General features: G+C 33.3%; 1 protein-coding gene across 1 annotated transcript; it reads right to left on the bottom strand.

Annotated features, from left to right (window-relative positions):
• Positions 1–10,652: 10,652 nt before the first annotated feature.
• LOC133182790 (uncharacterized) lies at positions 10,653–13,449 on the bottom strand. The gene is made up of 4 exons (XM_061317634.1): positions 13,446–13,449; positions 11,665–11,796; positions 11,258–11,322; positions 10,653–11,135 (listed from the first exon to the last, which is right to left on the bottom strand). Exons 1-4 carry the CDS (start codon positions 13,447–13,449, stop codon positions 10,935–10,937), a joined length of 402 nt encoding a protein of 133 aa, XP_061173618.1. The 3' UTR covers positions 10,653–10,934.
• Between the last annotated feature and the right edge of the window lie 394 nt (positions 13,450–13,843).

The raw sequence follows: 13,843 nt of genomic DNA, 5'->3' as shown, positions 1-13,843 counted from the left end.
TATGCAATGGAATAATTACGGTATGGAGTGAAAAATTAACGTAATTGAAGGGATTTTAATTTTTTGAAGATATAGGAAGTTCAATCATTGTGTGTGCAAATATGGAATTGATTCTTTGGAAGTCTTATCGTTGAGGGCGCTCTGTAAACACTGCTCACTGAAGAGTTCTAATTTCATGATAGTTTTATGCAGTAAGAGTGATCTACCCTTTGATATAAAATGGGGGGAAAATGGAAATCTACAGTAAATGACACAATTTGAAAAAGATTAATGAATTCTAAACATTATATTAGACCAAGATAAAGTAATTGAAAACATAATTTGCAGGTATTTTACCAAGAGAAGAAAACAACAATGATTTACTTTCACTTATACTTCAGTGTCTTTGAACATTTTTCCTGGAAAAAATAGCAGGTACCCTATGTTGAAAATGAACTACTAAGTAGATAATTTCAATATGAACACCTTCATATGATAAAAATTTCTCAAAGTCCCCAAAACATTTTTCATTAGTGTTTAGAGCTTCTTTGAGTCGGGGAAACTTGGCGGATTTTTTTTTTTGGGGGGGGGGGGGAGGCTTATGATAATACATATACATGTCAGTTCGATCTAGAAACTCTGCCAACATTTAAAAATACATTTCTTCTTTGGAAATCATCATTAAGTCGTGAGCATATGGCAGATCAATTGTTCTGCATACGATTCTATTAACCTTATCTAAACCTTCTTCCAAAATTCAATTGACGAGTACAAAAATTTATTTGATGTGATCACTTTATTTGTTGATCTCAACAATATGGTGTAATGATTGCTCGCAAATTTGTTGTTCATCTTAAGTTAATTGAAGAAACTTAATTAATATTTAATAAAAATTTGCTTAATGCCCACATGAATTCTTTTACGGTTGTCATGTTGAAAATTGTATATTTACCGCTACCCAGTAAATTTGAAAAAAAAAAAAACAAACGAAAAAAAACAAAAAACAAAACAAAACAAAAAAACAAAAAACATGAGTAGAGTAGCATGGTATTGAAATCCATGTAAAATCTCTTGATCAACCGTCCTTTCGCGAATTATTAGGTCTTCCGTTTTCAACGGAAGACCTATAGTGATTCTACTGTTTCTTATTATTATTATTAAGGTCTTCCGTCTCCACGGAAGACCTTATAGTGATTCTATTGTTTCTTATTATTATTATTCTTTTTTTTTTAGACAAAATTTTGTGCACGCGATTTCTCGAAAACTATTCTATGAATTTCTTTGAAATTTTCAGGGATAAAAGGTCTTTATATGAATTTTATATAAAATTCCGTTTTTTGGTAAATTCGGTTCCAGTGCCAAGTTATGGACAATTTCCTGATTTTAAAATGAAATTTTGTCCTCGAAGGATCTAAGAAACGGCTAAAGATATGAACTGGAGACTTGTTAGAGATGATAGGATACGACTTCTAGATTTGCAAAATTGCCTTTTCGTGCGTCGTCAGTACTTCCGGTCGCTTAAGGAAGTGATCAAAGAAATCGTTAAATTTCAACTTTCCTTTTTTAAATCAATACTTACATCACATTATTGCATCTCTTTTGTAGTTTCGAAATATGTTGGTCCCACCGGACACAAAAACGTCAACTTCCGGTTATAAGAGAAAAACTACGTAATTTGAGTATTTTTCTTTCCCATTAGCTTCTTTTGTAGATAAAGTATTTGGAATGAATTTTAAATATGTTATTCAGACAGCAAATGTCTAGAGTATCATTAAATATTTTTGTAAAATTCACTTCCGGTCGCGTGTTTTTCTGTCCTCAAAATGAGAAGTTGTCTTAGCAAGATCTCGGAAACGGTAAGAGATTAAGACACCAGACTTATATGAGCAACAGACCTTAAGATGTAGCCAAAACCACTTGGGTTCAGAGCGTCAGCCGTCACTTCCGGTCGTCAAAGGAATTGATCAAAGAAATCGAAAATTTCAACTTTTCTTTTTTTAATTAAAAATTGCATCACTTTATTGCATCTTTATCGCAGATTCGAAAGATGTTGGTGCCACCGGAAACAAAAACGACAACTTCCGGTTATAAGAGAAAAACGACATAATTTGAGTATTTTTTCCCTATAAATATTCTTTATAGATGATGTATTTGAAATGAATTTTAAATATGTTATTCAGACTGCAAAGGTCGAGAGTAACCTCAAATATTTTTCAAAAATTCACTTCCGGTTGCGTGTTTTTCTGTCCTCAAAATGAAAAATTGTCTGAGTGAGATCACAAAAACAGGTAAAAGATTAAAACACCAAATTTTTATAAGTAACAGACCTTGAGGAGTAGGCAAAACCATTTTGGTTAAACGCGTCAGTCGTAACTTCCGGTCGTCACAGGAAGTGATCAAAGAAATCAAAAATTTTAACTTTTCTTTTTTAAATTAAAATTTACATCACTTTATTGCATCTCTTTCGCTGTTTTTGAAATATGTTAGATTCTACCGGAAACAAAAACGTCAACTTCCGGTTTTAGGTGATAAACTACGTTAATTCGATATTTAACTTTCTCATAAATATTGCTTATCGATAAAGTACTTGAAATGTTTTTATGCATTTTGTAGATACTGCAAATGTCTAGAGAAACGTCAGAGATTTTTTTTTTTTATAAAATTCACTTCCGGTCGCTTGTTTACCTGTCCTCAAAATTAGAATTTGTTCTCACAATATTACTTGGCAACAGTAAACGACTGAAGTCTAAAACTTTCAGGACTGATAGTCAGTCATCAGTTTATTTGAATCGCGAGGAAATCTTGTATCGCCGTTACTTCTGGTCGTGACAGGAAGTGATGCAAAAAAAGTGAATGGTTAATGGTTAGCACATTGGATTTTCACGCTGGCGACAAGGGTTAAATCTCCAGAGTGTCTGAATTTCTTTTATCACCTTTTCAGCTTGAATTTACGTTTTTATTTTCAAAATCGGACGGAAGACCTCTCATTGCTCGCAATGAGTTTCTAGTTATTATTATTATTATTATTTTTCATTTTTATTTTTTTGACCTTTTCAAATCGCGATATCTCAAAAACTACTCATTCATTTTCAGCCAAATTTTCAGGAATGATGTGTTATCTCATGCCATTTTGAAATATTGAAAAAGTTCGGAAAAAGTTATTTCCGGTCGGGAATTATTACGATTTTTCACTTTTTCCACTAAAAATCTAGTCCGTGAATGTTCTCAGAAACTGTTAAAGGTAGGATTCTGAAACTTTCAGGTATGATAGAATTTGGTTTGTAGATGTGTGATGGAAACATTTCGTGTGTCGTCGTCACTTCCGGTCGTCACAGGAAGTGATTTAAAAAGGGTAATTTTTTGAACTTTTTTGTTTTTGATTATTTTTTTATGATGTTGATAGGCTAAATAAAGAGTCTTACAAGAATGCTAAATATGTAGTTTGTTTGAAAATTGATTAACCCATACTCTAAATATTTATCATTTTTCAATTTTAAGCAATGATGTTTGATAGCGTAATGGTTAGCATGTTGAATTTTCATGTGGGCGATCTGGATTCAATCCAAAGAATGTCCGAATTTTTTCTCACTTTATGGGGCTCAAATATAAGATTTTATCTTTAAGGGGGGGGGGGCGCTATGTCGTTCGACGTCAGAGCAGCGGTGTTTGACGGCACAATATCAGCGTGTCGTTTTACTCCCTCATAAAGAGTTTGCAGTTGAATTCTGCACTAATTAATGTGCAGAGATGCAATTGTGATATGACAAAATGAGGAAAACATGTTGGTACAAATGTATATGTAGCTAGATACCTATGCAATTGTATCATAAATTGGAGAGTTGCCAAATTGTATTTTGAAAGTAGAATTTGTTACTTTCTCATGTTGATCGAATTACATATAGCAATTTCAAATCAGAGAAAAATAAACTTCAATGATATTTTTCTTTGATTTTAGTAGGGCAATATTCCTTTTTAGATGCAAGTTACTGAACATAATAGGTATCAGATTCCTTGAGCATCATATGGCGAAACGTGTTTTGTTGCGAAACATTCCAGTCTTTTCATTAATGTGTTACTAATTGGAATAATCCACTTTGGGGGTAAAGAGGAGTATAAAATGTGTAAGAAAACTTAGCGCTGCATTTATGTCACTTGTCCGTATACGGTATGTTATATGTACAGTGTGATAAATATACATTCTTAGGCTAGAAAATCAGGCTATAGCAATATATCTTTTTAAAAATTTCATTGAAGCTATCACGTACACTTATTCAATTGAAGACACATTCCAAAGAAAAGGCGCGAAGATTTACTCGTGACATTTGGCGCGAAATAATTATCTTGACCCGCCTTTCACAAATGGTCTGAAGCAGTAGTGTAGAAGTACAGAAAAAGATTACACGGACATGTCTGAATTTGGAATTGCATAGAATAGAAAGTTGAATGCATAAAGAATAAAGGAAGTAAACACAATAGGTTTTTTTTTAGTTTTTATCAGTAACAGATTATTTTCTCTGCTATCAGTTATTGTTAAAACTCAAGTAACAAATCCGATGTAAATCTACTAGTACTTGCACAAAATTTAGCTGGCTAGTTTTCATCCTATAATTCCACACTATAAGAAAAAAAAGATTAACCTGCCTGACCCTCGTTACTTCAGGGAATGAGTGCAAGGTAAACATCGGTGATGGCTGGTACATTGCGCTAGTGTAGTGGTTTCAATATTAAAGAACAAGGTTCACTTAGGGCCTTTTTTGGCCCTGTGAATTTCAGAAAAAACTGAAACTGCTTGGTTTTAGTTAATGCATTAAATATCATTTAGACCTTTGATGACTGCGTATCTATCAAAAATGACGCAATTTTCTGGCTAGCCAATGCATTATGACGTCATGTAATGCGTCATTTTCCTCATATCTTGAAAAATTCTACAAAACAGCCCATTTTTAAAGCGATTTTTCGATATTTAATATAGAGCGTAACCTCTGATCTTAAATATGCAACTATAAAATGATAGAACTATTTCTGAGGATTACAAAACCTGTTTTGTTTTTTAGATCAGAGGGTGTGCTCATATTATTTCTCTTCTGTGAAAGTACTCAAATGTACTTATTTTCATTAAAATTCAAGAACATTGAAATTTCAGGAGACCGGTTTTCCAAGACCTTGGCTATAAGGAGAAAATTTTTAATAGGAAATGAAAACACTAAGTCTCTACTTTATCTTGTTGTTTAAAATGGAACATAAAGTGTTAGTCAATAAATTGGTATATCTACAGGGCTATTTTATGCATAAAGTGAACCTAGCTCTTTTCGGGCAGCCGATCTTGGTTTAATCCTGACTATATCTGAATTTTTTGCTTAAATTTACGTTTTCTCTTTATCAATGATGTTGAACTTTGTTTTTCTCTTTGTGAATTCTGTGCTCTTTTTTTTTTTTATAAATAAAAAATCATTTTAAAGACCCATCTTGAATTTTTAGGTGTCTTTACTACGAGCAGATATAAATATAATTTTACGTGCAAAGAATATCACAGTTAAGGATGGTTATTTGGACGGAAGACCTCTCGTTGCTCGCAACGAGTTTCTAGTTATTCTCGCGATTTGACGTTAAAGAGCCATTTCGCGATAATACGCACCCGCGAAAAATAAGGAATCTACGGTATGAATTATATCTTATTTATCACCTCGCATCACAAGAGATACTAATTTGAAATACGGTAATTTTCTCTAATTCTAAGGAATTCAATGTTTTGTTCAGAACATATTTTGTTACAATACTAAGATATGTGTATCTGGCACCTAGCGGGTAGGCTAACGATCTCTTGCTGTTCAGTAGAGCTAGATACCAAGGTTATCCCCTACAATTCCGCTCACTCTATTCCGAAAATTAAATACATGTGCATTACTGATACTGAGATATTGGTACCAAAATTTGACATCTAGGGGTCTCTTCCGTAAAGCTAGATACTTTACATCTAGAGCCTTAGTCAGGCGATACGATCTGCAAGTAGCCCTGGTTCTACAGTTTTTGTTATAATTTTGATAAGACTTGGCACACAAATATATTATATTGTAACATGTAATTATTCTTAGGTCACCTGCGTCACTCAGATGATCCATTGCTATCTGTTCCGTCTGTTGGTGGTAGCTTTTTGACCGTTTTCAGTTTATTCTTTGGAAAGGTTGAACTTATTTTAACAATTTTTGGCATATAACATATGGAAAAAAGAGTGGCAAAATATAGTAAATTCCAAGTTATTTGTATCCCTGGGGCTAGAGGGGTGTCGCTGAGTGTCCCAAACCGTCTGAATTAATTTTCAATCGTCTCTTTTACCCCTTGACATCAAGCAGCCAAACTGTTAGCACGATTATAATACGCAAGTAGCCGTCTTCCAAAATTGTGAAAGTCATTTCCCCTGGATTCGGGGTTCAGGCTCCAGGATGGGGCTAAACTGGTTATATGTTAAAATGTATTATATCTTATATAAAATCTTCTTAACTCATGGACATTTAGTAGACTTACTGATGCATGATTTAGATTTGTACCCAACCTTAGAAAAAATTAATGGTCTGGTCGCCTGAAAGGAAAAACTCTAAGCATACTCTTTGCGTATAAAATACACTGAAATTCATAAGATCTTTGAAAATCCTCTTTCCTTAAAGACATCCAGTTGGCAAACTGATTATATGATTACAAAGAGTTCTTTAAAGGTAGTGTATAAGACCCTTTACCAAAATTTTAAAATTCCATTTTCCTTGTGTCCAGCGCTCATAGACACAGTGATGGAGTTAAGTTGGTCATAACTTGGATATATTTGAGAGGGTTATTTACTCATGGATATCTAGCGACACAAATTGTACTGTAGACACGTTTAAAAGGAAGACTTAGTACTCTACCAAAAATTTGAAATTCGTCAATACCTGACCCATGGCTTAAGCTATGTTGGTTATACCAGGTTTATTAAACAATACGTTGCAGCTTTGAAAGTACTAACGTATGTGGCAAATAATGATTACACTGAGTGCTTGAATCCCCTAAAATTATAAAATTGATGCATCCTGTGTGCAGCTTTTCGGCTCACGTGTTAAGCTAAGTTATTAACGAATTGAAAATAAATTTATTCTTTGGAAATCTTATCATTAAGACCGCTCCAAAAACTGCTCACTGAAGACTTCTAATTTCATGAAAGTTTTATGCGGTAAGAGTGATCTACCCTTTGATATAAAATGGAAAAAAATGGAAATCTAAAGTAAATGACACAATTTGAAAAAGATTAATGAATTCTAAACATTATATTAGACTAAGATAAAGTAATTGAAAACATAATTTGCATGCATTTTCCTAAGGGAAGAAAACAACAATGATTTACTTTCACTAATACTTCATTGTCTTTGAACATTTTTTCCTGGAGAAAATAGCAGGTGCCCTATGTTGAAAATAAACTAATCGGTAGATAATTTCAATATGAACACCTTCATATGATAAAAATATCTCAAAGTCCCCAAAACATTTTCATTAGTGTTTAGTGCTTCCTTACATCTTGTCAGTCGTGGAAACTTGGCAGATTTTTTTTGGTAGGCTTATGATAATACATGAACATGTCAATTCGATCTAGATCTCTACCAACATTTTAAAATACATCTCTTCTTTGGAAATCTTATCATTTAGTCGTGGACATATGGCAGACAAATTGTACTGCATAGATTCCATAAACCTGATCTAAACTTTCTTCCAAAATTTTAAAATTTATGCCCCCCCCCCCCCCAAACCCACGGTTCAGGGCCCAGGTTGAGGCTTATTTGGTCATACTTTATATCGAAAATAAATTGCATCTACGAAAATCGTCTTCATTTCTCCGGGACTTGTAGCAGGCAAACTGTCTGCACGATTACAGTGAGCAGCAAATCCTCGACAACGGTTATGAAGTTCATATCTATGGGATCACCCCTCAGGAGGGGATTAAATTGATTATATATTGAAATTTATTAACTAATATTTACATCTATTGAATATTTTCTCCTTTATTTCTAAGAAATATCAGTCTGTAAACACCACTAAGCAAATCACCTGCAAAGATTCCTTAAGCAGTGGTTCTTCCATCAATTACACGTACAATGATGTACATATTAATAATACAATATTTAATCTACTTAATCCTACTTTAAATGATTATTTGTACGGATACAAATATAAACAATAAAATGTCTTTCTTTGGTTTTTAGTATGGGAATTATCGTTGCAGCTACTGCAGAAAAAAATTACACAACCAGCTTACGCGGGTTATGCATTTTTTCTGCAACAGCTGCAACATTAATTCCCATACTAACAATCAAAGATTCTAGGAGACAAGTTGCATGGAATGATAATGAATATTAAGTCCATATGTCATGTTGGAAATTCTGAATTTACCGTGTGTAAATAAATATGAAATTTACAAAATGACAACTAGTTGTCATGTAAATTTTGTATTAACTGCCATCCGGGGAATTCAAAACTTACAAAACGACACTCATCAAAGTATATAATTTTTTTTTTAAAATTTTGACACATGACTCCAGAGTACCAGTTCTTGGTAGCGCCAAAGTGGTCATAGCCTGAGAAACACATGATACTGAGTTGGTGGTCAAGAACCAAAGGTCTTTTAATGCTCTAACCACTGCGCCACACGGGCGACGAGAAGATTTAAAATTAAAAAAAAATTCTTATGTACCGTACATAGTTTTTTCGCCCTGTGTTATTTTTGCCCTTTCACAAATGCAAATAATTATTTGAATGATATAATCTTCCAAGAGACGTAAAACAATCAATCATATACAAGTAAAGGTAATACAATTCGAGGTAGGTCCATGCCTTGTGTTAAAGAATCCAAATTGATTTTGGGGTTTATTCTAGTGGCAACAACATAATGTGTAAAAAATTAGGTGACAAAATAACTTTTAGATCTACATGTATAATTGTAAACCTTTGCAGCTGAAAAAAATGATATGGTATTTAAAACCACCGAGTGCGGATTGGGAGAGGGGTCCCGGCATACGCCTCTCTAAGCCCCCCTCCCGAATTGTTCCTATATAGTTTCAATGCATACATCAATGTAATATACGTAATATTAGATTCTTTTATGTATCAAAATCAGTTTTTCTAACACCAATTCTCGGGACCTTACGAGGGCTTCGCCACCAGGATCCAATCGAACATTCTCCTTCGTTGAACCGTTGGGAACCCCGCTGGTACGAGGAATCCTCACCATCTGTTTGTGCCCCCTTCAAAACAAAATCCTGGATCCACGCCTGAACACTTGGCTTAGTAACATGACAGATATTCAGAATGGTCATTTTCAGATATATGTACAATTGTACATTATTATCCTGTTTTAATTCTATAATCACAAGTACTTGTAGACAGGACCCCCCCCCCCCCCCAATATGGAAGCTCAGAGCTTAATGGTTGGGCTTCTTTTTTACACATTAATTATCACATATTTATCATGTTTATCACAGGAAAAACTCCATACTAATCGTCCCATATATAACCAGTTAAATTTTGGTTATAAGTTATAAAAGTAATTCCTGGACTATATCCGTTGTTCTAGCGTAAACGGGGAAGAAGGAATGTTGGCGGGTAATAAAGTAGCGGCGCTGTGCATGGGGCCGTAATACAATGTAAGCGAGAAAGGTGCCGTATTCCTTATGGTCTTCCAATATAAAGTCCAAGAAATGGTAAATCAGGTTTCCGAATTTATTATAGACGATGGTGAATAACAATCAACATGAATTTCAACAATAGTTTAACGAGTCAAAACTAGGTCTTAACCGAGTTGGATGTGGCCGGTAGAGCATCGGGCCTCCAAACTGAAGAAAGTATAATGAACATCGCTTTTTGTAATATTGAGAGTAAACAATAATTCAAGTCTGACACTAACTGAGTTAATTGATAAACAGATGTACATCTTTGTTGGAATGGACATGAAAGAATTTACAAAATAATTATATAAACAAAATCATTGTTACGGGATTAACAGGTCCTAAGGCATTTACACCTAATGGGTATCAATTCTTTTGACAGAGTCACTGAGTGTTAATTGGAATGTCTTAATCCTGCTTCAAAGGAAATGAGATAAATAAGACACAATTAATTAGAAATAAGCACATAGTAAAAACAGATAAAGTATTTCACAGATAAATGTTCAAATTTAGTATAACATATTAAAAAGTTATTTATTTCAAAAATGTTAATTTTGCTCGGTGATACATACAAAAAATATCCCACTTTAACATTATAAGAGAGAGAGGATTGAAAGGATTCCCTACTTCTTTCTTACTTTTCTGTTTTCTTCATTTATTCCACATCACACGGATATCATTGTCTCATTGAGAATAAAAATCAAAACCTTGAGGTTCGGATATACAACAAATGTAATGTTGATTGCTCTTTCATGTCTATTTTGAAATTGAAATTGAAAAGACAGAATCATTATTAAAATTGTTCGTGAAATTGTTCAATAACGGTGCTGATCATAATTAAATTGTAAATATGTATATTTCAAGAGACCATGTTACTGCAATGTTTTCTTTCGATAGATATCAGTTCTTAAAACTAAAATGCTAGAATTGCTCAATTATTTGTTACAGAAAAAAAATGAAATCAACACTTGGTATGATATGTTTAATCCGAAATATGAAAATTGTATTGATAAGGTGAATGGTATTGACTAAGAATGTATGTATGAAATATTTACAACAATAAATGCATGAATGAATAAAAAAAAAGATGATGATGATATTGATAATACAATGATGATAATGAGAATAACGATGATGGCACTGATGATGACGATCGAAGACGATGATGATGATAACCATAATGATTTTTTCCTCAAAAAATGGTCAAGACTGACAGCCCTTGACTTTAATTCTCTGTTTAATCAGAATGTCACAGGGAATCTCTGCATTTCTGTCTTAGTTCACATCCTGAAACTTTAGCATAAAAAAGTCATCAGGGTCGCGCTGACCAAACAACTTCCTTAACTTCATCGACATCCGCTCAACAAAGCTTGGTTTTCTAAAGCAGAAAGACGAAACCAATTCCTGTGATTTACAATCCTTGTTCTTTGACAAGACAGCTCTGGTCTTTTGTAGTTGGCGTTGAAATCTTTTTATCTGTAATGAAAGAATTGAAAAAAAAACTTTTACCGCGAATCTTTGAATTTTGTAGCAATGGATGGTTCATGACAAATACAGGGAAAAATTATCTACATAATATCCTTGCTGGGTAAACTTACATTGAAAACAGTTTCATCGCTGTCCTCCAGAATTCTGACATAATTCCGAGCAGCCTTTTCTTTTCCTGAACAAAAAAGTACAGTTCCGATTAAAAAAAATAATTTAAATGATTATAATGGTTTTCATATCTCCAATTTTACTGATTTTTTTTTTTCTTTAAGGATTTACTCTATCGAATTTCAACAATAAAACTATGTTCAAATGACCGGGATACCAATCTAATCAAATAATGAGAATGAGAAAATAATTTTGTTCCAAATAATTATATACTGTACATATATTCCTTTTTAACTTATCAGAGAGACATTAAACCTGATAAATTCACTGGGGAGTGAACAACTTCCAAAAATAATGTATGCCTATATGAATTTCAAATCATTATTATGATTAAATACTAGTAACTTACCGTTTTTCACCAAATACAGCAAATGATGTGTCCACATTCTATTTAGAGTACTTAAATCAGTAGCCGTCACAGTTCTGGATTTCAGGGCCTCCGTGAATAAGTACGCATATAATACATACTTCTTCTGTTGTTCTGGCAATAAACAGACAAAATTCATTAAAAAGATTGTAATATGTTTCACATACGTGTTTTACAGTACTTAATTAAATCTAGAGATGGTAAGTAAAAAACATGAATGTGTCTTTATGGAACGCCGGGACTGTCTTATATGAGGATTAAACATTATATGCAGTGTTCTCTTCATTATATGTGGTACTATTTTAATTATATGAAGTAGTTTCTACAGCATATCGTGTGCAACTTCCATTATATACAGTACTTCTTTCATTATATGATGTAGATGTGTCATTATATTATGTACATCTATCATTATATGAGGTGTTTTTATCATTATATGAAGTGCTTTTAACATTATGTGCGGTAGATCTAACATTATATGCAGTGAACACAACAATATATTATGTACTTCTCACATTATATACAGTATATTCATCATTATATGTAGTATTTCTGTTATTATGATGATGCTGATCGTTAAATATTATGTCCGGTCCTGTTAGCATTCCGTGCGGTAGATTTTGCATTTCGTTATGATGTAGACACAGTATTATATGCGGTGCTTTCTTCTTTATGTGTATGATCTTTCGGAAGCTACCTTTCGGAACTCTCTGTTAAAAATTCGGTACCTTGAGAACTCCGACCTTTCCTGTTGAATTCAGTACAATAAAAGTATGCGTATATAACAATTAATGCTCCGTGAACAGGTTAAAATGTTTTTTATAAAGATATGAAGTATAGGGTAAAAGAGTAAAATAAAATCCATTCTATTTCATGGTATGAAGTAAAGAGAGAGAGAGAGGGGGGTGTTGATAGAAATATTTTGGGAGTGGAAAGAATTTGAGGCATTTTCTATTTTTTTTGTGAACAATATGACTTTCAAAAAGATTCATATCATATATAGGACAATCAATGTCAAAAAAGATAATAAAAAACAACAGGGGCGTCGGCAAGAATTTGACATTGGGGAGGCGAACTGGATCGAAAAGGGGGAGGGGTCCTAACCAACTAAAATAAGCACCAAGACTTCAGCCAAAATCTTGATATTTTTATTTTCTGATTAATAAAGAACAATTAAACATGCAACCAAAAAAATGTTTTATGTGAATTAAGTTATATGCACTATAGATTAAAAAAACGGAATATTTTTAATTAGTTAGGAGCTAGTGGGTTTTTTTTTTCCGAAACGGCATAGAAAGAACTTTGAAGGGTTTATGAGGTAAAGATTAAAATACATATAATTTTCTATTATTGTATAATATTTATAGTTACTCGCCGAAAGAATGCATACATGCATGTAGTCACGGTTAAGAAAAATTTACTTGGCTTTGGATTGTATCTTATATAGTCAAATATCTGGATTTCAAAACTGCGTTCGCATGGATAATGCTTACAAGTGAAATGGCAAGCTTTTAAATAAGGACCTCTCCGTTTTTCACGAATTTCATTCAATCCGAAACATAGGAAAAAATATGCATATTTTTAAAATCAATTCAAGAAAAAAAAAACTGAAAAAAGGGGGGGGGGGAGCTTTTCGATCTTGTTACTGAAATTTAAAATGAAGAGGGTGATTAATCCTTCATAATCCCCCCATTTTTGAAATGCAGAAATGTGTATGACATAAAAAAAAATCATCTGAAGTTGTTTTAAATAGTATTTGTTACCCATTATTTTAGTATATTGCTTTAATTTTAATAGCCTACAACTTCGATTCATCAAAGATTTCCAAACATCGATAGACCAATTCATTAGACAATGAACAGGCCTGTTATACGCGGGGGGGGGGGGGGGGGGGAGGTGTCAGGAAGGGGTGCTCTAATTTTTTTTCTCCAATTTCTCCACTTTTTCTGAGAATAGGCTTAAGTTTCGATATGTAGAAATTCATTAACGATGCTGCCCCCCCCCCCCTTCCTTTCATACACACTTTCTGTTGCTGTCAGGTCGAAATCGGATAAATTCCAAAAGAATTGAAAAGAAAAAAAAATCCGGCAACTTAGAGAGCCCCCCCCCCCCTCAAAATAGAATTTCCAAAAACGTTGCTAGCTGTGGGCCTGATAGAGAA

This window comes from Saccostrea echinata, unplaced genomic scaffold (genome assembly GCF_033153115.1).
Source record: "Saccostrea echinata isolate AGI-Se365-2 ecotype Australia unplaced genomic scaffold, CSIRO_AGI_Sech_v1 ptg000009l, whole genome shotgun sequence".
NCBI classification, from domain to species: domain Eukaryota; kingdom Metazoa; phylum Mollusca; class Bivalvia; order Ostreida; family Ostreidae; genus Saccostrea; species Saccostrea echinata.
This window is presented reverse-complemented; position numbering and strand designations above follow the sequence as displayed.

Bases quoted from the DNA above. Each gene is read 5' to 3' on its own strand.
- LOC133182790 (XM_061317634.1), bottom strand. The intron at 11,323-11,664 runs GTAAGTTACTAG...TTTTTTGTTCAG, and splicing joins GCTGTATTTGGTGAAAAACG to GAAAAGAAAAGGCTGCTCGG. The intron at 11,136-11,257 runs GTAAGTTTACCC...CTTTCATTACAG, and splicing joins GCGATGAAACTGTTTTCAAT to ATAAAAAGATTTCAACGCCA.